The sequence below is a fragment of the Cyprinus carpio genome, chromosome A6 (genome assembly GCF_018340385.1).
Source record: "Cyprinus carpio isolate SPL01 chromosome A6, ASM1834038v1, whole genome shotgun sequence".
In the NCBI taxonomy this organism is placed as follows: domain Eukaryota; kingdom Metazoa; phylum Chordata; class Actinopteri; order Cypriniformes; family Cyprinidae; genus Cyprinus; species Cyprinus carpio.
The window spans coordinates 11,674,319-11,702,275 of record NC_056577.1 but is presented as its reverse complement, the minus strand read 5'-3'; the positions used below and the strand labels follow the sequence as shown (position 1 = coordinate 11,702,275).

The 27,957-nt window shown below is 35.7% G+C and overlaps 1 protein-coding gene across 1 annotated transcript in view; it reads right to left on the bottom strand.

Moving 5' to 3' along the window:
* LOC109089728 (protein kinase C alpha type) overlaps positions 1 to 27,957 on the bottom strand; it is a 131,086-nt gene that overhangs the window by 10,763 nt on the left and 92,366 nt on the right. The window contains exons 6-15 of the mRNA XM_042758053.1: positions 19,689 to 19,845; positions 18,035 to 18,169; positions 17,693 to 17,786; positions 8,309 to 8,449; positions 7,017 to 7,190; positions 4,314 to 4,405; positions 4,117 to 4,179; positions 3,109 to 3,247; positions 849 to 929; positions 15 to 122 (exon numbers count right to left, since the gene is read on the bottom strand). Coding sequence (XP_042613987.1) covers positions 15 to 122; positions 849 to 929; positions 3,109 to 3,247; positions 4,117 to 4,179; positions 4,314 to 4,405; positions 7,017 to 7,190; positions 8,309 to 8,449; positions 17,693 to 17,786; positions 18,035 to 18,169; positions 19,689 to 19,845 — 1,184 coding nt within the window. The remainder of the gene's footprint in view (positions 1 to 14; positions 123 to 848; positions 930 to 3,108; positions 3,248 to 4,116; positions 4,180 to 4,313; positions 4,406 to 7,016; positions 7,191 to 8,308; positions 8,450 to 17,692; positions 17,787 to 18,034; positions 18,170 to 19,688; positions 19,846 to 27,957) is intronic.

Sequence of the window (27,957 nt, the reverse complement as noted above, 5' to 3'; positions counted from 1 at the left end):
GTCTCAGAACTTACCCCTTTGCAGATGGAAACTGCTTCTTTGGACATGGATTTAGGGTAGGAGACGTTGTGTTCCATAATGGACTGAAAAAGTTCGTCTTCATCCTCACCATCAAATGGGGGCTGAGAAGAGAGAGAGAGAAAAAACATATTCAACATGAAATTAAAATGAATAATAAGTATATATCCTGATATATAAATGTGGAAACTCTTGCACTCTTCACGTGTGGCATTATAGAATTTAAATTAAGCATACTCTACAATTGCGCTACCATAAAATATACCATGGGAAAAAACAAGTAAAGATCAAAATGACAAAGTGGTAATACCATGGTATTATTTGAAGGACATTATAGTACCATTTAAATGAAGCACCAGCTTCCTGTGGCTCAGTGGAAGAGCGTTGTGTTAGCAGCGCAAAAGGTTGTGGGTTCAATTCCCAGGGAACACACATACTGATAAAATAAATAAATAAGTATAGCCTGAAATGAACTGGTACAACTGGTACCACTGGTAATGCTTAAAATTCTACTTTAACACTTTTAACCTTATAAAAGATATTTATTTTGATAAGATGTATGATTTAAATTTATGATATGGATTCTCTAAAAACCGGCTGTGGATGTGAAGAGGTGCATTTTACCCTAAGATGTACCCCTCTCTGGGTATAGCAGCTGGTGTCAATATTATACGTGGATAATTTCTGTTAAATTATGTTTAAAACCATACAAACACACATGACCACCTACTACAAACTATATTACATCAAAGCTACACCTGTATTGTAAGACTGGCAGAAGTTAACAGTTGGCGATGTAGGACTTGATGGTTATACACACGTGAACTCACCTGTCCCGCCAGCATCTCGTACAGCAGCACTCCATAAGCCCACCAGTCCACAGAATGGCCATACGGCTGATATGCTATTATCTGAAAAGAGACAGCATAAAATACCCTACAGATTACAGATTGAAGATCAGCATATACTTGCAACACAGATATCACTACTGTTTCAGAAAACGTTTTTTCCCATCATCACATTCACTTCTGGAAGCACACATTTCCCTTACAAATAAATTATAAAAATATACTGTATTATACGGTGTTCCAGTCAAAATATCTAAATAGCCCAAAAACAAAATTGATTCACAAAGCAGTGTAAGGTAAGACAAATACTTGTTAAATAAAATTGGTACTTGTTAAATTATATCACCATAGGGTGTACTTACTTTTTTGACAGCACTGAACTTAGTTATTTTTTATATAAGTGAAAGATCGTTTAGGAGTACAGTAATTCTTTTAATTTTTTTAAGCATGAAAGGGACACAAATATAAAACAAAACCTTAAACGTTATTTTATTTAATAAACCAAGCAAGATTGCAAATGAATTCGGGTGGGTAGGGTGTAAGAAAGTATGTGATGAGTGTGTGCCTTTAAAATATCAATATTCAAAACACACACCTTTTCTTTTTTGTACCATATATTCCAGAATTTCACACGGCTTATACAGATTGCAGTCAGATTTCTTGGCTGATGCAGTTCACAACACATTCAGAGCGTGTGTGTTTGTGTGTGACATCATGCTAACACTATGTGACAGTTCTAGATCATGGCTGTAGCCGCTCAAGGTTTTGTTTGTGGCTCTAGATGTTTAATCTTATATTTTAATATATATAGTTAGAATAATATCTATATATTTAATAAATATAGATATTATACTAACAATATTTTGTGTAATATTAGAAACAAATTGTAATTAGCTTATTTTTAGAACAACAGAAATCAATGGGAGGTCTTCACTGAAAGACAAAAACGTGTTACAAATTTACGGTTAGCCATGTGTGTTAATGCTGCTCTACCTTTGACACAATTTATACTCAAGTTAACAGGCAGAAACATGTTCCCAGATAACATGCATTAGCACTGGATAATATGTAGGTCAGCAAAAGAGACAGAAAGAGAGAGAGAGAGAGAGAATGCTCTCAGAACAGGGTGGAGGACAAATGGCCACTAATTTACACACTATAAATTCTGGAGCTAAAAAAAACAAAACGGTGTGCACTATTTTTGTGTGAACACACAGTATGTGTTTTAATGCCATGAGGAAAAAAAGTAAAAATCACACTTGTAATTTCAACAATGACAACAACAATTAAAATACACTTATTTAAAGAATAAAGCTACAACTTTAATAATACTATAATTTTATTCTTATTTTCACTTTGACATTGATCTTTAATTGCTATGACACACACACACACACACACACACACACACACACACACACACACACACACACACACACACACACAATTATTTTATTTTTTTTAATGTTTACTTTATTTTTATACCAGTTTTACAAACGAGGATGTCCCCAAAGGGAGGTTTTTGGAGATTTTGTCAGGTTTAGGTCACTTTTGGGATAAATTTGTCCCCAAAATATGGTTATACACACACACAGCACACACAAAGCACTAGAACGGTGTCACAGATACACATTTTTGAAGCTAGTAAGAATATTATGATTATGACAAGGAGATTACTAGACATATTTTCACTCATTTGGTTTGCTGAGTGATTTGGTTTCTACCCTAAAAAAAAAAAAAATCAAAAGCATCTAGCTCTGATAAGGTGGGAGTGTTTGTTTAGTTAAATATAGATACATAGGGTCTCCTTTTTCAGACTTGTGAAGTCTGAAAGGCCATTGTGGCTGCCTTTATAGAATGACTTTTAAAGACTTGCTGTAGGAGACAACTCTGCCACCCACTGTCATGTCATGCCACTACAGTTTGAGTATTTGGGGGGGAGAAAAACATAGAGTGGGACAGAGAGAGAAAGATACTGTGAGTGTGTGTCTGAGGATGTCAGAGCAGATAAAGGTCATCAATATGAAGTATTGAAGTGCCACAGATAACCTGCATTGTAAGAGCTTATGTGCCACTTGTGGAGGCATCCTCATGCTAAGGCCTGCTCTGGGAAGTAAACTTAGGAGAAGAGGAGCTTCAGTAAAGGACTCTAAGCACTTCTGCTAGTCACATTTCCATTTAGCACTAGCTGTCAGTCTGGGAGGACTGGTACTGCCCGCAGGAAACACACTCCTTCACTCACCTCAGGAGCGATGTAGTCTGGCGTTCCACAAAATGTACGGGTGGTCACACCCTCCACAATGTTCTCCTTGCACATACCGAAGTCTGCAATCTTAATATGACCCTCTGCATCCAGCATGACATTATCTAATTTCAGATCCCTGAAAGTGATGAAATAACATTGCAGTACATTAAAATGTGAATATGGGAGGATGTGGTTACAGAAAAAAAAAGATGTTTGTTTTCCTGTTTAAATATTTTTATATGAAAATATATCTAAACAAAACCCATCTTGTTCTTTTTTTCCCCACAGTTCATTTTAGTTCATGTAAAAGCAAGTGCAGTGTTTTTCTTTTTTTCTGAAACAACGACTCTGTCTCTTTCATTCCTGCTGACGTCAGTTCATCTATTTGCTCTATTTCCCTAGGCCAATTTAGCTGCTCAAAGAAAAACAAGCTAAATAACTAGGTTTAGCTCCTAAAAAGAGACAGAATTAAGTGAATTCCTGGTTGAAGGTTGTGCTAAATAGTGATTTGGTATTTTATTAGCCATTTGAGTCAATATTTAGCACATTTCACAAATACGTTAACATGATATTTTTTAATGCATTAGAGACACAAATGACCTTTACAACTGTATCTAAGAAACTAAAATAACTCATGACATGACTCAGAATGGCATAGTTTGTTTATTTCTTTTATTAAATGTTATTTATTGCATTAATGTTATAAATTATTGTTGTTACATTTTAGGATTATACATTTTGTCTGTTATATTTTTTCTAGATTTATTTGATATTTACTGCTTAAAAAATTCACAAATCGCACAAAAGCAGGGTTTTACACACTCCAAAATGTACTGAACATAAAACAGCTCACATTAAATTTCAGGCCCTTCTTTGTACCTTAGTGCCATAAGTGCCAATAATTGACTTCTAAATGACTGTAGTCAGTCTGCTGATTACATCCAATAAGCTTACACTTTAAAACTGTTGACAGAAAGGTCTGAATGTGTAGTCATGTGTGTTTACCTGTATATGATTCCTTTCTTGTGCAAGAAAAAAAGTCCAACAGCAATCTCTGCAGCATAGAACCTGCAACAAGCAGATTATTTTACATAAATTCACCTTAACCTACAAACATACAAAAAGTGATGTATGCTTTAAGGATCAAACCCAGAAATACGTACTGTAGACACGCATATAAACACAATGAGAGAGAGGCTTACACCGCTTGTGGCTCCTTAAATTTGCCCACTTGCTGGATGTGGTACATCAGATCACCACCAGTAACATACTCCATCACGAAATACAGACGATCCTATGAAAAAAACAACTACATGTATGAAACTGTTTAGACAAACTTTAATGCTGGCCTTGTATGAAAGGCTTTGTCTAGAAATTTAAAGTCACGTTATCAACAGTTATTTGAATCATGTTGAGTGGTACTAATTACTAATTTCCTATTTCATATTGCGATCATTTTATGAATGGTAAGTAAAAAAAAAATGCATTTCTGTTGTTTAATAATAGATTTTAATACACTAGACATCACTCACTTTCCGACTTTGTAAATGGCTACTGAAAAAAAAGCAACTAGCATTGACGTAATCTCATTAATCTCATGTCTAGAGATTTATTTTTCTTGACTAACACATTCATTGAGGTAGCATTACTGTTAACTCAGAAACTTTCATTTCATGGATAAACTTATCATTTGGTGGATTAATAAGTATTGTGTTTAAGTTTATTGTGGTGGTTTGTTCTTAGCTTTGAGAAAACCTTGCCATAAAGTGCGAAGTGCACACACACAGAGCAGTGGACTGTGAACACACAAAGTGGGCAGCCATTTTATGCTGCGGCGGCCGGGGGAGCAGTTGGGGGTTCGGTGCCTTGCTCAAGGGTCTGGTATTGAAGGTGGAGAGAGAACTGTACATGCACTCGATAAACTCTTATGGTTGGATGTGGATGCAAAGCATCTCCAGAGTAGGTCTGCTCATGGCTGTGTTTCTTTCATTTCTATTTCTTTGTCATAAAAACAGTGTTACTGTCATCTCACCATCAGAGGTCACTATTGCTTAAGTAGTTTTTGTTTGCCTTCTTTTGGACTGTTACTTAGGGATTGTGATTTTATACTTTTCACTTGTTGATTATGGTATTGGTGTCTTTATTAAAATTTTCTGTAAATGGATCCGCCTGTCACCGTGGAAGAAACAGGGTCTGGGTCCAAATGCAGGGAAATTATTACTATAATAAGAACAAAAAGGCCAACAAGGCAAAAACAAAACAGAAACAAATCACAGGAACGAGAGCAGAAGCAGCCGACATGCAAAACATGAATACCCATACGCAATAAGTGACGTGACATACAGCCAAGTATGGTGACCCATACTCGGAATTTGTGCTCTGCTTTTAACCCATCCAAAGTGCACACACACAGCAGTGAACACACACACTGTGAACACACACCCGGAGCAGTGGGCAGGCATTTATGCTGCAGCGCCCGGGGAACAGTTGGGGGTTCGGTGCCATGCTCAAGGGCACCTCAGTTGTGGTATTGAGGGTGGAGAGAGCGCTGTACATTCACTCCCCCCACCTACAATTCCTGCCGGCCCGAGACTCGAACTCACAACCCTTGGATTGCAAGTCCAACTCTCTAACCATTAGGCCACGACTTCCCCAAGTCGTTACAATTAACAATACCGCCAGGCAGAGTGGTGGGTGAGACAAAACTATGTAGTCCGTGTCAATAGGCACCAGGTGTGTGCGTGTGAGTGGGTGAAACAGGTGTGCCGAGTGAACCAGGTGTGCAGAGTGAAGGTAATGAGTCCGGGAGAATGGAAGTGGCGCCCTCTGGTGGTGAGAAGGAGGAACACCGGGTCCGGACTCATGACACCCCGTCATTTACCTGTCGATTTACATGCTCTGGGATACACACTTTTCAGATTTGAATTAAATGTGACCATTAAAATTTAATAAAACTATATCTTTATTGTAACAATGTGTGATTGTACTATATTTTCCATACAGGTATTTTTCAAACAAAAAATACATACTAAACATCATAAATATTTCAACATTAAATTGAGAATACCGCAAAAATGTTTTTTTTTTTTTAATTCATTGTAAAGCTGATTTTATTAGTATTTATGGAAACCATTTTAAACACAAGAAGAAAAAAAACTGACTTCTAAAAACAACTCCAACTGTAAAAACATTCCAAATGTATGTAATTGCCCTTTTTATTTTTAATTTACTCTATGCTGCTTTGCTGTATTTGCTTCCTTCATGTCTTTACATATTTATAACAATGCAAATACATTTGGCTGGGGAAGGCCCCGACAAAAATGCTGCACAGCCAGGAAGAGAGTTTCAGTATGTTTTTTTTTTTTTCATTTACATTTACAATGGCCCTACTTTTTGCCAATTAAAGTCTATTTTAGTTGCCAAAGCACATAAACTTAAAACGAAGATTTTTGTGACTATTCAGTCCTTCTAAGGGACTTTTTTGATTTGCTGAAAGGTGGATGTTTTGATTGTGAGTGCCATTAGATGGAATACTATTTAGCCCACAATCATAGTTACTGGTTAACAGAGGCTTCTGTTTGTTGTAAAAGTCGCCAGTAATGTGTGGCCGGTTACATTTTTTTTTTTTACTTGCTGCCTAGAAAAATAACTATTAAATTTGTGTTCAAGATGTTTATTTCCCCAGCCGTGAATTTTACATTTCAAATAATGGTTGACAAGTATATTGTGAAATATTGGCCTGCCACTCTGACTGTGTCTATTTTTAGAATATATTTGAAAGATAAAGATCTTGCACAAACAGTAGAGCAACATGGGTTTGATTCCCAGGGAATGTAATATAAATCACTTTGAATAACAGTGTCTACCAAATACATGAATGTTTATTCAAGGAGAGAGTTCCTTACCACAGTCTGAAAGCAGGAGTGAAGCTGGGTGAGGAATGGAGGTTTGTCCTGCTGAGCCAGAACCCGCTTCTCCACCAAGGTGCATTCAACATCATCATCCTGGATGACCACATCCTTCTTCAAGATCTTTATAGCATATAGTTCATCAGTAGACTTCATCTCAGCCAGCATCACCTGAGTATGGAAAATTTTGCCTTTAGCAAACCCAAAATATCATTACAATTTCACAGAGAGAGAGAGAGAAAAAAAAAAAAACATTATTTCCTCTTAATACACAAGTTATTTTTAATTATTTTTTTTTTAATTCTACCAGGTTGGCCCTATTTTTAAGAAAAAACAGGCAGAGTATCACGATCACCAGCTGGAGTGCCCTTGATGGCCACCAGAGGGCACTCCATCCCAGACTTTAGCCACTCTGTCAAGGAATTCATTCCCCATAATCCTCTGCCCAGCACTCTCATAAGCGCTCATTGGCCCTGTCCCAAATCGCACCCCAAATCACACTTTTATCACAAAAGTCTGAGTCCACACTTTTGTGACGTAATGCTGCTTCAACTGTTGGTTAGAAGTCTGCTGCGGAGCTTGCCTCAGTGCGGGCTCAGCAGAAGTGTGCATCGAGGATGCATAGTGGCCCCAAAGGGGGCACTCATGAGCACCCATCTGAAGGCTAAAATAACGAATGGGACACCCTACGGTCTTGTGGACTTAACAGACACGCACATGCGGTTCGGTATATGTGAGTATGGTAACTCTGTGTGAACAGTTGCCATTAAATAGTTGGAGAGTGTTATAGTAAACCCCTAGTTGTATGCAGTTGGGCTGTGTTAGCCTGTGTGGACAGTTACCTTCAAGGTTGTTTGTCAATGTTGTTCTTTTTTATTGTGAGATCATTTTTAGGGAGGAGGATGCCCTTTCATTTGAGAAATCATTTTCTCATGTGTTTAATTAAAGAGGAATTAAGGGAAGAGTCTGTCTTATTTCATTTTTCTTTTAATGCTACGTAAGGTATTTTCATACCCTCAGTTAGAGTTCCTTTTGTTTATTTTGACTATTTCCCCTCCTGAAGCCTTATGTTTGTATCCCACTGATTAATTTAAAATAAACCTTGTATGTCTTTTTATATTTAAAACTGGTGTGATGATTTGTGTTTGTCCTGGGACCTGGATACGGGAGTTCTCTCATTTTCTCCACGCAACTTTTTGGTACGCTTCTTTCCTGCCCCTAGACTAGAAAGGGGGAACGTAACACTATTATTAATCCATCTAATAGTGTGGAAGAGATTGTAAACTCACCTTTCCAAAACTGCCTTTTCCCAACACTGCCAAGAAATTAAAGTCTGTGAGTCTGACTCTGTCCAAACTGCTTGAGGGTAAAGTGGACCCACTGTCATCCAAAGGGGTGGTGGCTCTTTTGGATGGACCCAATTTGGCTTTCTGCACACAGACATACAATAGCTGTAAAACAAGCCAGAACTAAAGGCAGGCTTTTCCCATGATGCACTTGGAATCCCATATGCAATTAAAATGGAGCTGGAACATGATTTCTGTCATGTGAATAGACCTCAGTATGGGTAGATTCAATATAATTGTTTTTGGAAAATGAAAATGAGGTTGTGAGAGTGATAAATGCACAGTCCATTCAACGTGTTGTACAGTCTTCATTATATTTAGTCTAAATTTTACAAAATGTTTATCAAAGTTGGCCACCAGGATTTGTTTTGGTAAAATATTTTTAATATTGCGTCAGCTCAACAATTGACAGCAAAGTAGAAAAAACTAAACAAAAAAACCTTGAACAGACTTTGCTAACATTTTGCGGAAAAAAAAAAAAAAAAAAAACAAAACAAAAAAAAAATATATATATATATATATATTGTATCTACCCTGACTAAGGTCCATTAGAGATGCAGCCCAGTAAAGCCTAATCCACTCTCAGCGTCATCTGCATTTCCTACCAATGTCCTATAACACAATCCATACATAACAAGGCTCATTCTAAATCTGCCTTCTTGATGAATTCTGGGTAGTGCCCATGCAGTTTCCCAAGGCAGTTGAAAATCTTTCCATCACAGCATGCACAAGTCAGTCAGCAGGTCAAGATTCTCTACTAAGCTAGACTGGGTGCCCTTGAGCTCAAACTAGAACAGCAGGGCACAATTCATTTTTCACTGAAGAATATCTTATTTTGAGTAATCTACCTTCCTACTGAATGTAAGGAGCCAATAATATATTGGGACAATTTTCAAAAGTTATTTTTGCACATTGTGCCAACCACTTAAGAGGTCCTGTTTAGGGCATAGCTTGGGTTGATAGGTAGGTCATCCAAACAAGAAGCTCTACAAGTCAGAGTTTGATTGTGATGCATTTGTTGCCATAATAGCTACATGTCCAATGATATGGTAAATATGGAAAATATCTATCAAATAAGTTTGTAACGGCTACAGAGAATCCCTTGGAACAGCTATAGAATGACAGTGAGGAGAAACACCACAGCAAAGACTGATTGATTCTATCAGGAATCTCTGAAGTGAAGAACCTTCTTTAGCCTTCTGTGTTTTTAAACAGCTTTTGAACCCTTCAAGTTGGTGGTTAGGAATTAAACAATATAAAAGTCTGCGCACCAGGTGCCTTGGAGTGGAATTACATGCTTATGTGATGCATAGACGCACTTTAAGATTATGCAGTGGTGGAAAACATATTACACAGTGTCTCTACAGTGGGACAGACCAGTTGAGTCAGACCTCAGTCTGTTAGGCAGAGCCATCAGAGCCAGAGGCACAAAGTGGTGATAATCATGACAATGCAAATTTTATGATGCTGTGGATTTTACCTAAGACTGAATGAAGATGGTATGAAAGCTGCTGCTCTCAGGAGGAAGGTGCTTATTAAAGGGGTCATGAACTGAGAAATCAAAACTCCCTTGATCTTTTGATATATAAGAGGTAATTTTACTATAAAAACATCCTGTAAGTTTCAGAACTTAAAAAACTTTCTTGTTATTCTAAAAACAGCTTATATAATGAAGCAAATCTACCAAAACGACAGGTTGTGGAATGTGCCACTTTATGATGTAACAGTGTGGCTAAATCAGGTGTCTCCAACCCTGGTCCTGGAGAGCTACTGTCCTGCAGGTTTCAGCTCCAACCCCAATCAAACACACCTGAACCAGCTAATCAAGGTGTTCAGGGCTACTTGATAATTACAGACAGGTGTGTTGGAGCAGGGTTGGAACTAAAGTCTGCAGGATGGTAGCTCTCCAGGAGCAGGGTTGGAGATCCCTGGGCTAAATACTGCCTCTGCAGAAGAAGATCAATGCCTGCTCCCGCCCTCTCCACCTATTCATGCATGCAGTCTGTAAATAACAAGAGAGGCAAACACAGAAATCAAATGATAAAGATGACCCCTAAGACAACAAGATGCTGTGCAGTGACAAGTTGTGGAAAAACAGTCTTTGCATTACCTTCCTTCTGAGGCCGGTTGCATAAACTGCTAAGAAGTCTTAAGAAGTTTGTCCTCTATATTGTTTTCTTCTTGACTGGTCATAACTGTTTAAAGTCAGTTACAAAAATGGAGATTGGCCCAATTTTTATCAGAAAATTGAGACTGATTATCTCTTGCCTGACTGCTAGTTAGTCAAACTATTTTTTAAAGACACAGTCTTAACACAGTGGATGAACTTTATTTTTAATGAAGTTCCAGACCACGTCAGTTCACTTCTCACTTCATTTTACCACGGATTCGTTTACAAACAAGGTACAATTCGATGCAGGATTTTAAGAAAGACTGAAAATAAAAGTTGATGCTGTGCTGAATATATTGGATCTGACAGTAATGTCGCACCACACAAGTGTGAGTATTATTACTATTACTATTTTTATTACGTGGTCACTATTGCTTTGTCTGTTATTACACATTGTTTGACATAGGCGCGGGAAGTGGGGGTGCTGAGGGTGCTGCAGCACCCCTTGTTTTTTGTGGGCAACTATTTAACTGTTGGGAAAAAAAAGAAAAAAATCGGCGTCTATTTTACATTTAAAAAAATGCAAGTAGCTGGTTTTTGTGGCAGATTGTGATTGTGCTAGTCAAGATTATATAAGGCGGCCGCCAATTATTAATTTCTGTGGTGTAGATGGTAAAGCGGGTGTCATTCTATCCATTTTGACGCGATCGAACTGGGTTCGAATCTGCCTTTTGGCGTTCTTTTTTTCTCCCGTTTCAAACTTCAAATCACATTGGAAAAGCATCAAAATGTTGAAAATTAAGTATTGGGTAGGATTAGGGAGGGCTTTTTTCCCAATAAGGTGGCATCCATTTAATAAATTGAATTAAAATTTACACTCAATTTGCACTCAACTGGTTTATAATGTATTACAATGCTGAGGTGCAGATAACTGCAACTATTTTTTTTATTTTTTATTTACAACATGCAAAAACTGCAGAGGAATCTGTACCTAACCAAAATAAAGACAGATGAAGCTAGATGCCCGGCTCCAGACCCGGACAGCCTCATAAAGGTGATTCATTAGACTCTCCCTTAGCAGCTCAGTGTTTTACATTTATGTCAGAAAAAAAGGACCATTTACATCCAAATGTAATTTAATGCACACAGAACACAACCTATAAATATATTTCAGAATATAAACTGCTTAATCGGCCATTTTCAGTAAGATTTAACGTTATGTGTTTGTGTTCCTGTGCGTTTAACTGGAATAATGTCCAAAAGATATCTGTTTTAAAGCAGTGGGTAATTCACTCGTTGATTTGCTTAAAATCTACTTTGCGATTCTGTTGGCGTACATGTTTATGGTGGATTCTATTCAACCTGTTTATTGCTAGTGAAGCATAAATAGACAGCGCGGCCTTTACAAGTAATTCGTGTGCAATGTATCTGGTTGCCATGACAACCTCACATGCTTGCTGCTGTGCTAATCATAGTAAAACCGCTTTTAATGGTAACTTACATGGATTGTGACTTTGTACGTTTACTACAGAAATGCTAAAATGTATTTAAAAGTTTGACTGACAAGCGTCAAGCTACGCCTATGTGTATAAATAGAATTGAGCTATTTGCTGTTTAAATAGCATGTCACTAAAATACCTGCTATAACCCCCCCCCCACCACCCCGTGCGCACAGCACCCCCAACCTAAAACATCTTCCCACGCCCCTGTTGTTTTATATGTACTAAGCATTTATGTGTTTTAAACCTATATACCTATAAACCCTATACATACAGGGTGCACATAATCTTTTCAGTCTGGTTCTCATAAGAGAACCTGGAAATTTGGTTTGGTCTTCACACTGCATATAGCGTGACCCATTAAATATAACTGTAAAAATTAATTAATAATAGTTAATTATATTACTGCACTTTATTTTAGTTTTTTTTTTTAATAAAATAATAAACTAAATAATATTGTATGATAATATTATTAAAAATAAAAGGTAGGCCTAGTATTAAATACAAATACAATTATTTTATAAAAAAAACTTACAAATAAAAAATTGTAATATTTACTACTACTTTCTTTGTTTGCCTCTTTAAGAAGAATTGCTTTATGTATTACCCAATTGTAAGTCGCTTTGGATAAAAAAGTCTAAAAAGAAATAAATAAATAAAAGCGTTTTCATCATTTTCAAACTTAAAATCTTATATAGTACAATTTAGATTGTTGATCTAAAATGGTAATTGTGTATTAACAGCTGTCAACCATGTCGGTAGGCAAATGTGCTGTCAGAACTTATTTAAATGGTGCTTTTTTATTTTGGTCACTCATGCAGACCTGCGGACCACTTATGTGCACCCCTGTATATATATATATATATATATATATATATATATACACACACACACACACATATACACAGTATATATATATATATAAATCTTGATAGCAAATTCACAGAGTGCCACGCATAATATGTGGAAAAAAGATATCTCACAAGAATGACTCATTAACCATTTGTTTTAGTTTAAATATGAGGACAATTTATTAATTTGACCCCTCAGTTTAAGATCCATCATTTTAGTTTTATCAGTTTCATTAAAATGAATAAACAATTAGGCATATTATTATTATTATTTAAAACATGTTTTAATTATTATTTAAATACGTCTGAATTAATACAAACGAATGATCTAATAAAAAATTATTAAAAAATTTTTTTAATTGATGGACATTATGATTTTCGGCATGTCATGAGCAGGGCTCTGTGTTTGGGAATTGACTTATCAAAAAAGGACTCATACTTTTCCTATTAACAATGATCCTCCTTTTTTAAATATTTTTTCTTGTCTTTTTTTTATTGTGACAGGATAGTTAAGAGTTGACAGGAAGTGAATTGGGAGAGAGAGAGGGGGGCAGGATTGGGAAAGGTCCTCAAGCGGGGATTCAAACTCGGGACGCCCATAGCGCAACAAAGCTATATGTCGGCACGCTGCCCACAAGGCTATCGGCGCTGACAATAAGCCTCCTTTTCTCGTTATATTTTCATATTGCATAATGGACACCTCTTTAAATATACAGTAATAAACATTCAAAGAGTTAATCTAAAATACTGGCTGGTACAGAAACTAAGCACATTTCAAGCACTGCCATCACTGTGATATTTCACCGTGTCAAATAGCTGGAACGTTACACATTTATATGATGAATATTTTGAGATTTAATGTTATAATGCTTTATTAGCCTATTATATTATAATATTAACACTGATTTATTAAATTTTTTATTATCTTTATTTACAAGTGAAAATGTCACATTTCCAGCTTTTCAGGGTTTTAACACCGTAGCCTTACAGCGGCAGTACACACGGCAGTAATAGGCATTTTGGTTGACTACCTACTTTAAGTGGACCTTAGAGAACAGTACTAAATAATAAAAAAAGGCAGTTCATGACCCCTTTAAGGTTGCAAACAAAGATCAAACTCCCTCACAACAACACTGTGATAGAGGCTGACTTAAACACCAGATGAAAATTTTTTTGAGACATCATTGAAAAGAAAAAAGCTGAAAGACTCATAAAGCATGTGTTTTTACATTGTACATCTTTTTTCTTAGGCTGTGCCATTTAAGACATGGTTACACTCTAAAAATACTCAGAAAACACTGGATGCTGAACACACTTATGTCCTAATAAAGGGCTTTCATTAGTGCCAATTGTGAGAGAAGGGCTGCTTCAACCCTTTGAAGGTTTCTGTAATTTTAGACCAAATAAATAAATAAAAATAAAATGTAGGTTTTGAATATTTAATTTTTGTATTTCAACAGAAGGTACAAAATTGGAGACTTTTTTTGTACTTTCTATATAAACACAAAACAAATATGTGTATACAATTAAAAAAATTATATATATAAAAAAAAATTATTAATAAAATACAGTATAGTTAAACTTGAGATCTTCACAATAAAAAATGACTGCCAAAGTAAATGAATGGGACTGAAAAATACAAAAATACAGAGCAATTTTTTGGGGGGTGTAATTTAAAGATCAGCAATGATGAATTAGACTTTGTTAATAAATATATCCAAATGCAATAAATCTAATAAAAATAAGTAATTTCTTCTGTAAACTCTAATAATACTGAAAATAACAAAAGAAAACATAGCCATAATACTGCTGTCAACATTTATGCATTTAGCAGACGCTTTTATCCAAAGCGACTTACAGTGCATTCAGGTTATACATTTTTATTTTACCAGTATGTGTGTTCCCTGGGAATTGAACCCTCGACCTTTTACGCTGCTAACACAATGCTCTACCACTGAGCCACAGGAACTGGTGCTGTCAAACGATTAATAGCGATTAATTGCATCCAAAATAAAAGTTTTTGTTTATATAAAATATGTGTACTGTGTATATTTATTATGTATATATAAATACACAAATATACTTGTATATATTAAAAATATTTACATGTACAGGTCCTTCTAAAAAAATTAGCATATTGTGAAAAAGTTTATTTATAAAGCACAATTAAACACAAACTTCCATTGACCAATGTGCTATACAGAATGCAAAAAGATTGATTGATTGATTGATTGATTGATATATAGATTGCAGAGTATTGTATAGCCTGTAGCGCTCCCAAGTTCCTGTGTTTCCTGGTCTTTACGGTTTTTGGTCCCTGGACTGTATACCTTGTTTCTGATCACTTACTGCCTGACCTTCACCTATTTATTGGGTTACTCTTTCGTCTCATCCTGGATTGTACCTGTTTGCTGTTGTTTGACCCTGCCTGTTTTGAACACTCTTTGGAATAAAGCTGCATTTGGATCCTCATTTCCATTGTCACGCTCCCATGTTACTATGTATATGTAAATATTTCTTAAATACATGTGTGTATTCATATATACATGTACATATACAATACACACACATGTATTATGTAAACACAAACTTTTAATTTGGATGCGATTAATCGTGATTAATCAATTTGTCAGCACTAATATATACAGTGTATAGGGCTACACAGGCATCAAGTGGTTAAACCATAGCATTACATATGATGTTCTTTCCCACCAGATGGCAATAATCTGCCTTCAATGCAGTGGATTTTAAATACTTTTGCTCCATTTTAACTGACTGTATTTATTAAAAATAATATGAATATTTTTGTATTTTAAATAGAAATAACTGGTTCATAATTTAGAGGTGAATGTTGTGTAGTACCATGAAATTGTCTCATACTATAAGCAAATATTATAGTATAATAATAATATAATAGAGTACAACAGTAATATAATACAGTACATTCTTTTCATTAAACAAAATGTTATGCTTTTTGTCTTTTTGTTTATACCACCAAGGATCATCATTATAAGTGAGGAATACCAGAAGGTTAAAGTAAGACACTGGGCTTTTTTTTTTTTGACAATTGCAGAGCTGTTGGGTCAGTGTGCAAGTGTATTTCGCGTCAAAAATAGGATGTCTCTCTAAAGCAAAATTCATTCCCACAGCTATGCATACCTCTGTTACCTCTATTTAACTATCAGAAACCTATCACTGCCCCATGACACTGCCCCAGGCACACACAACAAGTATTCTCTGCAAGAGGTCTTCACATTCTTACATACTTCAAAAAGAAGCTGGATTAATGTAGTGACGATTTAATAAAAAAAGTGATGCAGATGAAAAGGGCACAAAACCAGCCAGCCAGTCAACACACACATATTTGCACGCTGCTGCTGACACGCACCTGCTCAAGGTCCTCTAATGTCTGATCCTGAAACCATATGAGAGGAGTAAGCAGAGATATACTGTACATGCAGACACGTAACACACATATGTGTGAAAAGGAAAATAAAATATTTTATCTAATTTTCTCACCCAAAGTCACGGCCACTTATTTCATTCGACTTACTTCATTTATGACTACTCAGTATGTGGTTGAAATTGAGAAAGCCTGGGTAAATGGGGCGTCTCACTAGCCAACTCGTAAGAACTAACTTTCAGTAGGGAGTTTCTCACCTGCTGACTGTTTTTGATGAAATCTTGTCTCCCTTTTCAGTCAGAGGTCTGTCACATGCACTGATCAAAAATGACAGTGGGTGGCATAATAAACAGCTGCCTATAAATTTTTATCTGATTTTCAAATAAGTGAAGCTTGTGTAAAAAGAGAAACAACAGGAGCACTACACGAACGAAACTGATTTAAAACTAAAATGTATGAGATGTGTTGTCACAGCCTTAGTAAGAAAAAAGTTCTAGTTCTAGCTAGTGAAGACACTGGCAATTGAAATCTTATATGAAATATTTTAAATAAATATATATTTATTTGAAATGTTTTATAAATTCTGTATTTTATTTTCATTAGCCATTTTGCCCCAAAATTATATTTCTACATATTCCATTCCATTCCATTCCTTTGTCCACTTAAAAGGCTATGGCTACATTTAACCCACAACACTTAATGAACCTTTACAACCTATATACAGATTTCCTGCAACTGGTAAACAGAAACTACCAGGTGCAGGTGGGATTTCAACATCATCTACAAACAGGAAAAAATAACAAGAAAAGTTATGACTGCCATCATCTGCCAAAATAAGAGTTTACAAGAAAACTGATTCTCATAGCCGATGGGGACAGGTGTGGCAATGCGTTTCTCATCTAGTGCACAACTAGCTTTAAATTTTTTATGGGTCACAGACCAAGGCAGCTATAATGTATTTCTATGTGTACAATCATCTACAGTATGTGTCTCAGGAAAGCTACAAGCAGATGAAAAATGAATATATCCTTATCATTTTTCCAGTGCAACAATATATCTGACATATACACAAAAACAACAGCTCCAGCTAAAATGCTAAACACATATACAATCTGAAAGTTACAAAAAAGTTCCACATTCTGGAAATAATAACAAGGTATTTCCCACTAAACATTTGCTGTGTCACTCAGGAGGCTTTAGCCCTTAGGGTCACTCTTATAATTTATTGATGGTGTTTTCCAACCTGCTCATTCTACCTAATCATTAAAGACAAAGTAATTATTCTATAAAGAATGATTCAATTTAATTAATTTACAAGCGCTTGTTGTTAGCAATTGGAAAATAACAAGTTGTTCTGTAAGAGCCATAGATTAATTTACTGTTGGTTCAGCCTCAGGTTGAATTCTCTAAAGAAACACAGGAGAGATTTGTGATATTTGTACATAAGGGTAATAAAAGAGTCACCTCAAACTTCTGTCGAAGCTCAGTATCCTCATCATCTTCATCTGGAATGGGCACATTGTAGTACTCCCCCTCCTCCTGGTTTAACATTTTAAACCTGTATATATATATGCAATGATGCGCCATTTTTACATCTAAATGTAAAAACAATTTTGGGAAAGTTTATGTGAACAACAACATCAAATTGGTCTCTTTGTCACTTATAATATAGCGCACTTCCTTTATGGGGATTTGATGTTGGTTTTTAATTAATGAGACATACAGTATTTAATAACAGCAGGAAATGAATGCTGAACAAGTGACCAAACCTTTTTCCTTGTCAGTGAGAAAGAGACAAATCCTTACCATCCACACACTGAGGATTTCTTGAGCTCAGACACACCAAAAGACATTGAGCCCATGAAATCATTACGGGTGGTTCTGTCCCAGTCCCACACCTCCACAGCCAGCCGACGGTCCTTATCTGCTGGCTTCAGCTTACTGGAACAGACAATCACACACACACACACACACACACACACACACACACACACACACACACACACACACACACACACACACACACACACACACACACACACTTAAAAGAGGCTTAACATTTTTTTTTTTTTACAGTAACTATTAACGATATAATTTTTACTGTAAATATTAACATGAAAACACAAACCAAATAGCCTAAGTATTTAGAGACATTAAAATAGTGAAGGTATTACAATAAAGTTCAGGGCTCACTAAAAAAAATCCTTCAAAAGGGTAACAAGATCTCACACCTAAATGGTGAGTCTCAGCTTTATAAATAGTCACACTGTCTGTATGTATGAAGTTTTAGGTCCACTATGAACACATGATGACATACATAGGTTATACAAATAAGCATTAAAAATATAAGCAAACTTTTCCATAAATATTATTAATTTCTCCCTATTGAATTTTAAAGGTGCACTAAGTAACTTTTTTTTTTTTTTTTTAATTTTCCCCCAAATTAACAAAATTGATTTAATAAGCGAATACGTCATGAATCCAAAATATGTTTTTGTCTAATCTGGAATCACTATGAAGACTGGAGAGCCTATAATAAGTGTTTATATTATGACTATTTTAGAACTGTTGGGACAATCCCTGCTGGAGAAGCCTAGTACCTGCATGATCTTCATATCCATAAACAGAGAGAAGTAGCTCCGGCTACAATGTTCTTTTGCAAGAAGCATGCAGTTTACTTTATTGACCACTTCAGCACCAAGAGTTAGATAGTGTGCCTTTAAATATTTCATTTTTATTTACGATATCATCATCCACCTGTGCAGATTTATCACTGTATCAATTGCTTTGTTTCTAATGATCTGATCTGATAGTGACCTAACACTTTGGCTGCTTCCACACTAGAAATGGCATTTGCATTTAGCCCATTAAAAACAATTCTTTCCCTACTAGAAGGTATGGATGGGGGGTGGATTATAATAGCACCATATAGTACAGATCATGTCATAGAATTAAATGTGCCCCCGCAGAAAGGTTCACTCCACTATACCAACAAACATCCATGTGACATCTTTGAAAACCTTTTGCACTTATCTGTATGTTCTTTATTTTTAGCTGATGTCTGATTTCTAGGAAGATATGAATAGTTTTTATTTTGAAGGGTTGTTATTGTTTTTGAGGGGTTATTCATATGCATGTTTTATTAAGCTGTGAATTGCACTGTCCTCCTTCGAATGAATCTGGCTCTAATTTATCAGAAAGCACAGTGATTTCATCAAAATTAATCAGGGTTATGTAAAATGTTTTTGCCATCAGTTGAAAAATGATCTTATGCATATAAAGCCATTTATTAAAACTGATGCTACAGTAAACCTGTATGGAAGAGTAGATTTTATAGAGCAAGTGATACCATTTTGGGTAAAACATTAATAAATAATAGTGTTTATGCCCATACAGTAAAACTAACATCAATGACACATTAATCCTAAATATTAGGATGTAATAAAATGTTGCAACTCACAATGTAAATGACTCATTCCAAGCCGGATTCAGGGAAGAACGGATGGTTTTCGTTTTCTGTTTTGTCTCATTTTTAGGGTCTGGAATCAACTTGAGTTTTACATATGGATCAGACAATCCATTTGGGTCCATTGGAATCATGTTCCTGCCTTCCCCCACTGCAACACAACATGCCAAATAAGAAATGACATCAGAACATGAAATAATAAAATAATAAAATCAAATAAAACATAGGTAAATAATATAGGGCAGGTGGTAACGCTGAAGTTGGTAATGTAACTCCACATAAACTCTGAACTGTGAGATAATAATTAAGAAGTGGCTTTAAATTATTACTATGCACTATAAATTGACTATGAATGTTAGCATCATGATCAGGGTACAAAACACTCCAGATCAGAGTCATGCTGTCAGAGCAGAAATGCACATGTAGGTCATTAATGCTCTTTGTTGGACTGATTTTAAATGAAAGCTTTTCATAACTGTTCGTCTGGTTTAGAGTGCTGCTTTATATAAGCACACACACACATACACACATACACACATACACACACACACACACACACACACACACACACACACACACACACACACACGGAAATACCTGCCACACATTTCCTTTACTCAAACCCACAAAAAGGTTAGACTTTGAATATCTAAAATGTCACAACCATCAAGGCAAATGCAAACATGTGGTGTGCCACTAACATTTATGTCACATGGGGCTACAATAAAAAGCTATGCATATATAGAATAAACAGATAAATAGTGGAGGATCTGTTCAGGGACTTTAGTCTGTGAAGTAGACATTGCCAGACTACAACTCTAACACACACTGTCTGAAAATGCAAATATAAATATTGACAACCTCATTGCCTGAACTGCTTATGTTTGACAGGTAGGAGGCGCCCTACACTTTAATGACCCAACATAGTTCTGTGTTTGCTTCTCTCTATTTAAACTCATTTATTAATTTTTTCATTCAATTTAAAAGCACTTTATTGCAATGACTACACATAATGTCATTGCAATAATGAGCTTTTTAATTAAATGAATGAATGAATTTAAAGAGTGAAGCAAACACAGAGACATGTTGGGTCATTAAAGTGTAGGGCACCTCCTACCTACTTCTACCACAAACCATAAATTCAAATCCAAGAACACCAAACAGAGTGAAAATATAACAAGAAAATATAAAGGTAACAATAAATCAGTCAAAAAAATATATATATAAAATAACAAAGGACCAGGAAATTTCTTGCCTGGCACAGCTCAAACATAGGTGTGTGAAAGTGAATATGGACACATTGATTAATTGCCTACAGGAAAACAGGAAAATGTGTGAAAGTGAATATGGAAAAATTGATTAATTGAATAAAGGAAAAATGAAATGTGTGGAGAGGGAGAAAAAGTATGCAGTAACATTTTACAATAATAGTACATGAATAATCATATACTAATCCTTAATTTAATCTAAATAAACATTATTAAATACAGCATGAGCTAATGATGAGTTAAGGCATGTACTAATCAAGAACTCCAGAACTATAACTACAACACAAGACATGAATTCTTGTTTTAAAATTTACACTGAAGTGTTAATTAATACATTAACAAACATGTAGTCAATATAGTCGTTATTCACACACAAGTTTTATGAGTCATGTCGTAGTTAAGATTAGTTCTGTAGTACAAGCTCATCATTTGCTCATATTACAGTAATATTTAATTTAGGTTATAGTACATGATTATTCATGTACTGTTACTGTAGTGTAACCGAGTATGCAGATATATACAAAGTAATAATTTCAGTCAGAAGTTTTAACAAAATGAGAACTTTTAGTCCATATTATGGTTCTGTTATAAACAGTATATGATACATGCTGAAACTCTCAGGAGAAAACTATAGTATGAAAAAGGAGGGTTAAGCCGAAAAACAACAAACAGATAATCAAGAAAATGGGGGGAAAAAAAGCTCTGTGTTCTTCCCTTGGGCCACCACTGCAAAATAAATATTGCTGGCGTATTTGTCTTCCTCTAAGAGTAAATATTTCATAGCTCTCTAAAGAGAACTGCAGTCTAAGGTCTTCCCCTCAGAGGTGTGATGTATGATGGATTAGCTATCTTGAACATAAAAGTACACTATATGGCCAAAATTATGTGGATATCCCCTTCTGAATAATGGCTTTGGCTATTCCAGTAATGACACATCTTAATGCTAGATCACACAATGACATTTTAGAGAATTATGTGCTTTCAACTTTGAAGCAACAGTTTGAGGTGGGTCTTTTTACAACATGACAATGCATGTACCTACAAAGTTTGGTCCATATAAATTAAATTACTGTGTCTAGCTGTGTCTTAACTGGCCAATACAAAACCCTGGCCTGAAAGCCCACTGAGCACCTTTGGGATGAATTGGAACAATGAGCCTGACCCCATTACCCAATGAAATTGTTTGACCTCCCTGATGCCCTTGTATCTTGTTGAAAATCTAATTTCAAAAGCATGGAAACAATCATGCTTCCCTTCCTTGCACCACTTTTGGTAAGCCTTAACAACTGCACACTGGAAACACTGTGCAAGACTTGCTGTTTTGGAGATGCTCAGACCTACAGTAGGTGGACAACCAAAATGGGTAATACCGCCACGTGTACCGCTGCCGCAACGTTAACTGCAAGTCAGTCATGTGTTAAAGTTTTTCGGGAAACTACCGCCAGGTGGCGCAAAGGTGTTTTCTTGTCGGCTGCAAAATGAAATTCACGGTGCTGACTCTCATCTCCACAGGATGCGCATAATCAGTATTTGCTTTTGTTTTGAATTGGTGCATTTAAAAGTAGACATTTCAAGCTTTCTGTAGATACAGTCATGGCCAAAAATATCGGCACCCTTGGTAAATATGATCAAAGAAGGCTGTGAAAATTAATCTGCAATGTTAATCCTTTTGATCTTATATTTAACAAAATCACAAAAATCTAACTTTTCATTAGATAATAATAATTTAAAATGGGGATCATATCATTATGAAATAAATGTTTTTCTCAAATACAAGTTGGACACAATTATTGGCATCCCTAGAAATTCTTATGAGTAAAATATCTCTGAATTATATATTTCCATTCATATTCATAATTTTAAGCACTCCAGGGTGATTATGAATATGAAATTATCCAGCCATGGCTTCCTGTTTCACAGAAATATAAATAGGAGGGAAAAAAAAGCCCAAATCCCCTTAATCATCCATTACAATGAGAAAAACCAAAGAATATATTTCTGATGTGCAGCAAAAGATTATTGAGCTTCACAAATTAGTGAAGTGGCTTTAAGAAAAAAGCTAGAGCAGTGAAAATTCCCATTTCCACCATCAGGGCAATAATTAAGAATTTTCAATCAACAGAAAATGTTACGAAACTGCCTGGAAAAGGATGTGTGTCTATATCATCCTAATGCACAGTGAAAAGGAGAATTTGAGTGGCGAAAGATTCTACAAGGACCACAGCTGGAGAATTGCAGAAAAAAGTCTTGGGGTCAGAAAACCTAACAAAAAAAAATTGTCAAACAGCACCTACATCACCACATGTTGTTAGGGAGGGTTTCAAGAAAAATTCTCCTCGCTCATCCAAAAACAAACTCCAGCATATTCAGTTATCAGACACAACTGGAACTTCAAATGGGACTGGCTTCTTTAGTCAGATGAAACTAAAAAAATTAGCTTTTTAGCAGCAAACACTCAAGATAAGTTTGGTGAACACAGGCATAAAAAGTACCCCATGTGTACAATGAAATATACTGCTGTATTTTTGATGTTGTGGGCCTATATAGGAAGTCGTGGCCTAATGGTTAGAGAGTCAGACTTGCAATCCAAGGGTTGTGAGTTCGAGTCTTGGGCCGGCAGGAATTGTAGGTGGGGGGAGTGAATGTACAGCGCTCTCTCCACCCTCAATACCATGACTGAGGTGCCCTTGAGCAAGGCACCGAACCCCGACCAGCTCCCCGGGTGCTGCAGCATAAATGGCTGGCCACTGCTCCGGGTGTGAGTTCATGGTGTGTGTGTGTTCACTGCTGTGTGTGTGCACTTTGGATGGGTTAAAAGCAGAGCACGAATTCCGAGTATGGGTCACCATACTTGGCTGTATGTCACGTCACTTTCACTATATTTCTGATGGAGGTCCTGGACATCTTGTTTAGATACATGGCATCATGGATTCTATCAAATACCAACAGATAAAAAAAATCAATAAGTGACTGTGTTAGAAATCTTATAATGGGTCACGTTTGGATCTTCCAACCGGACAATAATCCAAACACAAACCTCAAAAACAACACAAAAATGGGACACTGAGAACAAAACCAAGCTTCTGCTATGGCCATTCCAGTCCTCTGACCTGAACCCTATAGAAAATGAGTGTGGTGAACTGAAGAGAAGAAGCACCAACATGGAGCTGGGAATCTGAAGGGTCTGGAGAGATTCTGTATGAAGGAATGGTCTCTGATCTCTTGTCAGGTGTTCTCTAACCACATCAGGCATTATAGGACAAAATTTAGAGCTGGTTAAACTGGCAAATAAAGATTTCAAAAAGTATTGAATAAAAGGATGCTGTTAATTGTGACCAATGTGTATTAGAGAAAAACATTTATTTCATAATGATATTTCCCCCCATTTAAATTCTTATTATCCAATGAAAGGTTAGATTTTTGAGAATTTTTTTAAATACATGATCAAAAGGATTAACAATGCAGATTAATTTTCACAGCCTTCTTTGATCATATTTACCAAGGGTGCCGATATTTTTGGCCATGACTGTATATTTCTCATGTATGTAAGGCATCCCAGTTTTAAGTTATTTCATTATCAGGAAAAAAGGGGGGAAAAAAGAAAGAAAAAAAAATAATGATTGCGAGGGCGCTTCCCTGTCATGCATGCGCATCAATAATTTTCCGCACAAACACTTGAATATGAACAGTAAAAGAGCACATTTCTTTTAGGTTACAGTATGGGAACAGCACTAAAAATTAATCTTCTCCAGTCTACAACTGAGACAGATGCAGTCATAACCTGTAATTAAAGGCTATTTGACATTTTAAAATGATCTAACGGCTGATGCTGCTCCAATTTGTTGATTTTGATTGTTTAGATAAATCTCTTTTAGATTAAATAATAAAGATACAAAGCAGGTTAAGTTAGATATTATTGTACAAATAATTTTAAAATGCTATAGACTGCGAATAATATTGCAGTTTCACATTTTGCATATGGATTAGAAAGTTAATAATTTTTTACATGCAATGATACTAAAAAAGATTTGTTATGAAGAAAAAATATGTAGAAAAATATGCATAAATGTTGTGCATCAGCATCATGCGCGCCGCACAAATCTTGCACTCTGATATTTTAAGGAATAGAATACACTCCTGCATTTTAATGCGGCTGCATTTGTTTTGTTTTTGTTTGAGTTTTACTTAAATTGTATGAAAGCAAGTAAAGAAGGCACCCTTTAAAATCACTGAAGTTGTCAATTAATGAAGCTCTTTTTTACACTGTGTGCACTTTGTTGATCATAATTGGAAACTTGAGTTTAAATGTGAGGACATTTTATTAATCCGTCCATTCTTTTCAGTTTCAATGATTTAGCTAAATCGTGCAGGTTTAATTTATTTGTTTCTTGTTTTAGTTTGGCCTAAATAATGGGAGCGAAATTATTCAGTGCCTCACGTTTTACTAAAATAATGGAAATAATTTATAAAACAGGCAACAATTTTTTAATCAGTGCACAGACAGATATCTTTTCCCCAAGTAGTTATCTGTCAAAATAAAGGACAGGTAACGAATAACAAAGTATGTGCATGTTTTATTCTGTTTTATTCGTTCTATGAAACGAACATAACTTATTAAGTAGGCTACTAAAGTTTCATCTATGAATATTATATATTTTAACTACAGTGTTTTTCTTTCTTTTTACTCTGACTGCAGCCTGCTATATCCAGTATACACTGCTGTGCAATAGTGCTGTGCAATGACTACATAGAGTGCTCCAGACAGCGATCTGATCTCACCATCATCCAATCCATCTGTTGGAGCCATTGTTGGTGAAAATACTAATGGCCTAAGACTTTTGCACAGTAGTGTATATGCAATATACTCAATGTTATTCACTTAATTTATCTGTGGTTTTAATGTTGTGGCTGATCAGTGTATAGGGATATTGCCATACTGGAATAGAAAAAGCTCCTCCAAACCGTTGCAACAAAGTTGAAAGCAAACAATTAAGCACTATTACACTGTAAGGCATTGTTACAATTTTTTTTTTAGAAATACTACATACTGCAAAAACAGTTAAGCACAAAGCCCATTCTAAAGATTCCATTGTTCATTTCAATCACAATGATGATTGCCTACATACATTGGTGAAACAAATTCCCAATAACCCTAACCTTAACCTTAGTATAGCGATTCTAGCACATCCTGATTGATAATATTGCTGGTAACACTTTGGTAATGCATTAATTAACATAAGCTAACAATTAACAAAATATTTTTTACAGCATTAACCTTTGTTTTTGTTAGTGAATTAGTTCACTTACATGACAGTTCACAGTGCATTAACTAATGTTAACAGATACAACTTTTGATCTTAAAAATGTATTACAGAATAACTGTTGAGATTAACATGAATTAAGAATGATAAATGCTGTAATAGTATTGTTAATTGGTAGTTCATGTAAACTAATGCTAGCAAATGAAAACTGTAAAGTGTTACCACATTATTGTCTGTCGCAATCAGATATATCCCAGATTTTACTAAACTCATCCATGAATTCTGAATGTTTTTTGACAGATGACTGGACGTGTTTTCACTGTGATTTGTGAATATGATCAAAAATGCTTGCAATGGCTTGCAACTTAAAACTAAAACTTAAGGGAGGAAATAATTAACATACACCGTGTTCCAAATTATTATGCAAGTAGCATATTAGTAGGATTTCATTAAAATAAATATTCAGGCTTTAGTTTTATTTTAATGAATGTGTTTGTTTCTTTTGTTTTTCATGCTTTAAATAACTGATATCAATCTTTGGCAGGTTACTTAATTAGTTTGCCAGGTGATCTTAGTTAAATGGAAATCAACTTAAAGAGGTTGTTCCACATTATAAAGCAAGTCACAGTTCTCATGCAATATGGGGAGAAAAGAAGATCTTTCTTAAGGTGAAAAGCATGAAATAGTGAAATGTCTTGCAACAGGCATGAAAACAATTGATATATTGTGAAAACTGAAGAGAGATCATCGAACTGTCAAAAGAGTTGCGAGTGATTCACACCACAGAAGAATTTGATCAGATATTGGCTTATTAAGACAGGTTTCTGTCAAACAAATTAATTAATTATTAAAAGGGTAGCTATAAAAAAGCCACTGTTGAGCAGCAAACAGGTATTAGAAGCTGCCGGCATCTCTGGGGTCCCAAGAACCTCTCGATGCAGGATCCTTCAGAGGCTGGCAGTTGTGCTTTGTGCATAAAGCTGCATTTTGACTACCCCTAATAAAAACTCACAAAGAGAAATGTTTGCAATGGGCTCAGAATTACATGAAGACTAATTTTCAATCAGTTTTATTCACTGACAAATGCTGTGCTACACTTGATGGTCCAGATGGATGGAGTTCTGGATGGTTGGTGAATGGCCACCCTGTTCCAACAAGACTGGGACGTCAGCAAGGAGGTGGTGGAGTGATGATTTGGGCTGGAATATTGGGAGGTGGGATGGTAGGTCCCTTTAGGGTCCCTGCCAGTGTCAAAATGACCTCTGCAAGATATGTGGAGTTCCTAACAGACCATTTTCTGCTATGGTATAGAAAGAAGAATCATACCTTCCTAAATAAAATGATTTTCATGCAGGATACACCATCCCATGCTACAAAAACACCATTGATTCCTTGATTGCTATGAGCATAAAAAGAGAAAAAATCATGGTCACCTATCGTGGCCATCAACATCCCCTGACCTCAATCGTATTGAGAACCTGTGGGGCATCCTTAAAATGAAGACCAATGAGGGTGGGCAGCAGTATACCTCTAAACAACAGCTCTGGGAGGCAATACTGGCATCCTCAAATGAAATACTGCCAGAAACTATACATGGAATTACAAGTTCAATGAATGAGAGAATTGTTCATCTCCAAGTCATCTCCAAGAAGGGTGCATATATTAATATGTAACTTGAACTATAAACTTGAACTATAAATAAAAATTGTGTTTATTTTTGGAAAAAATTATCTG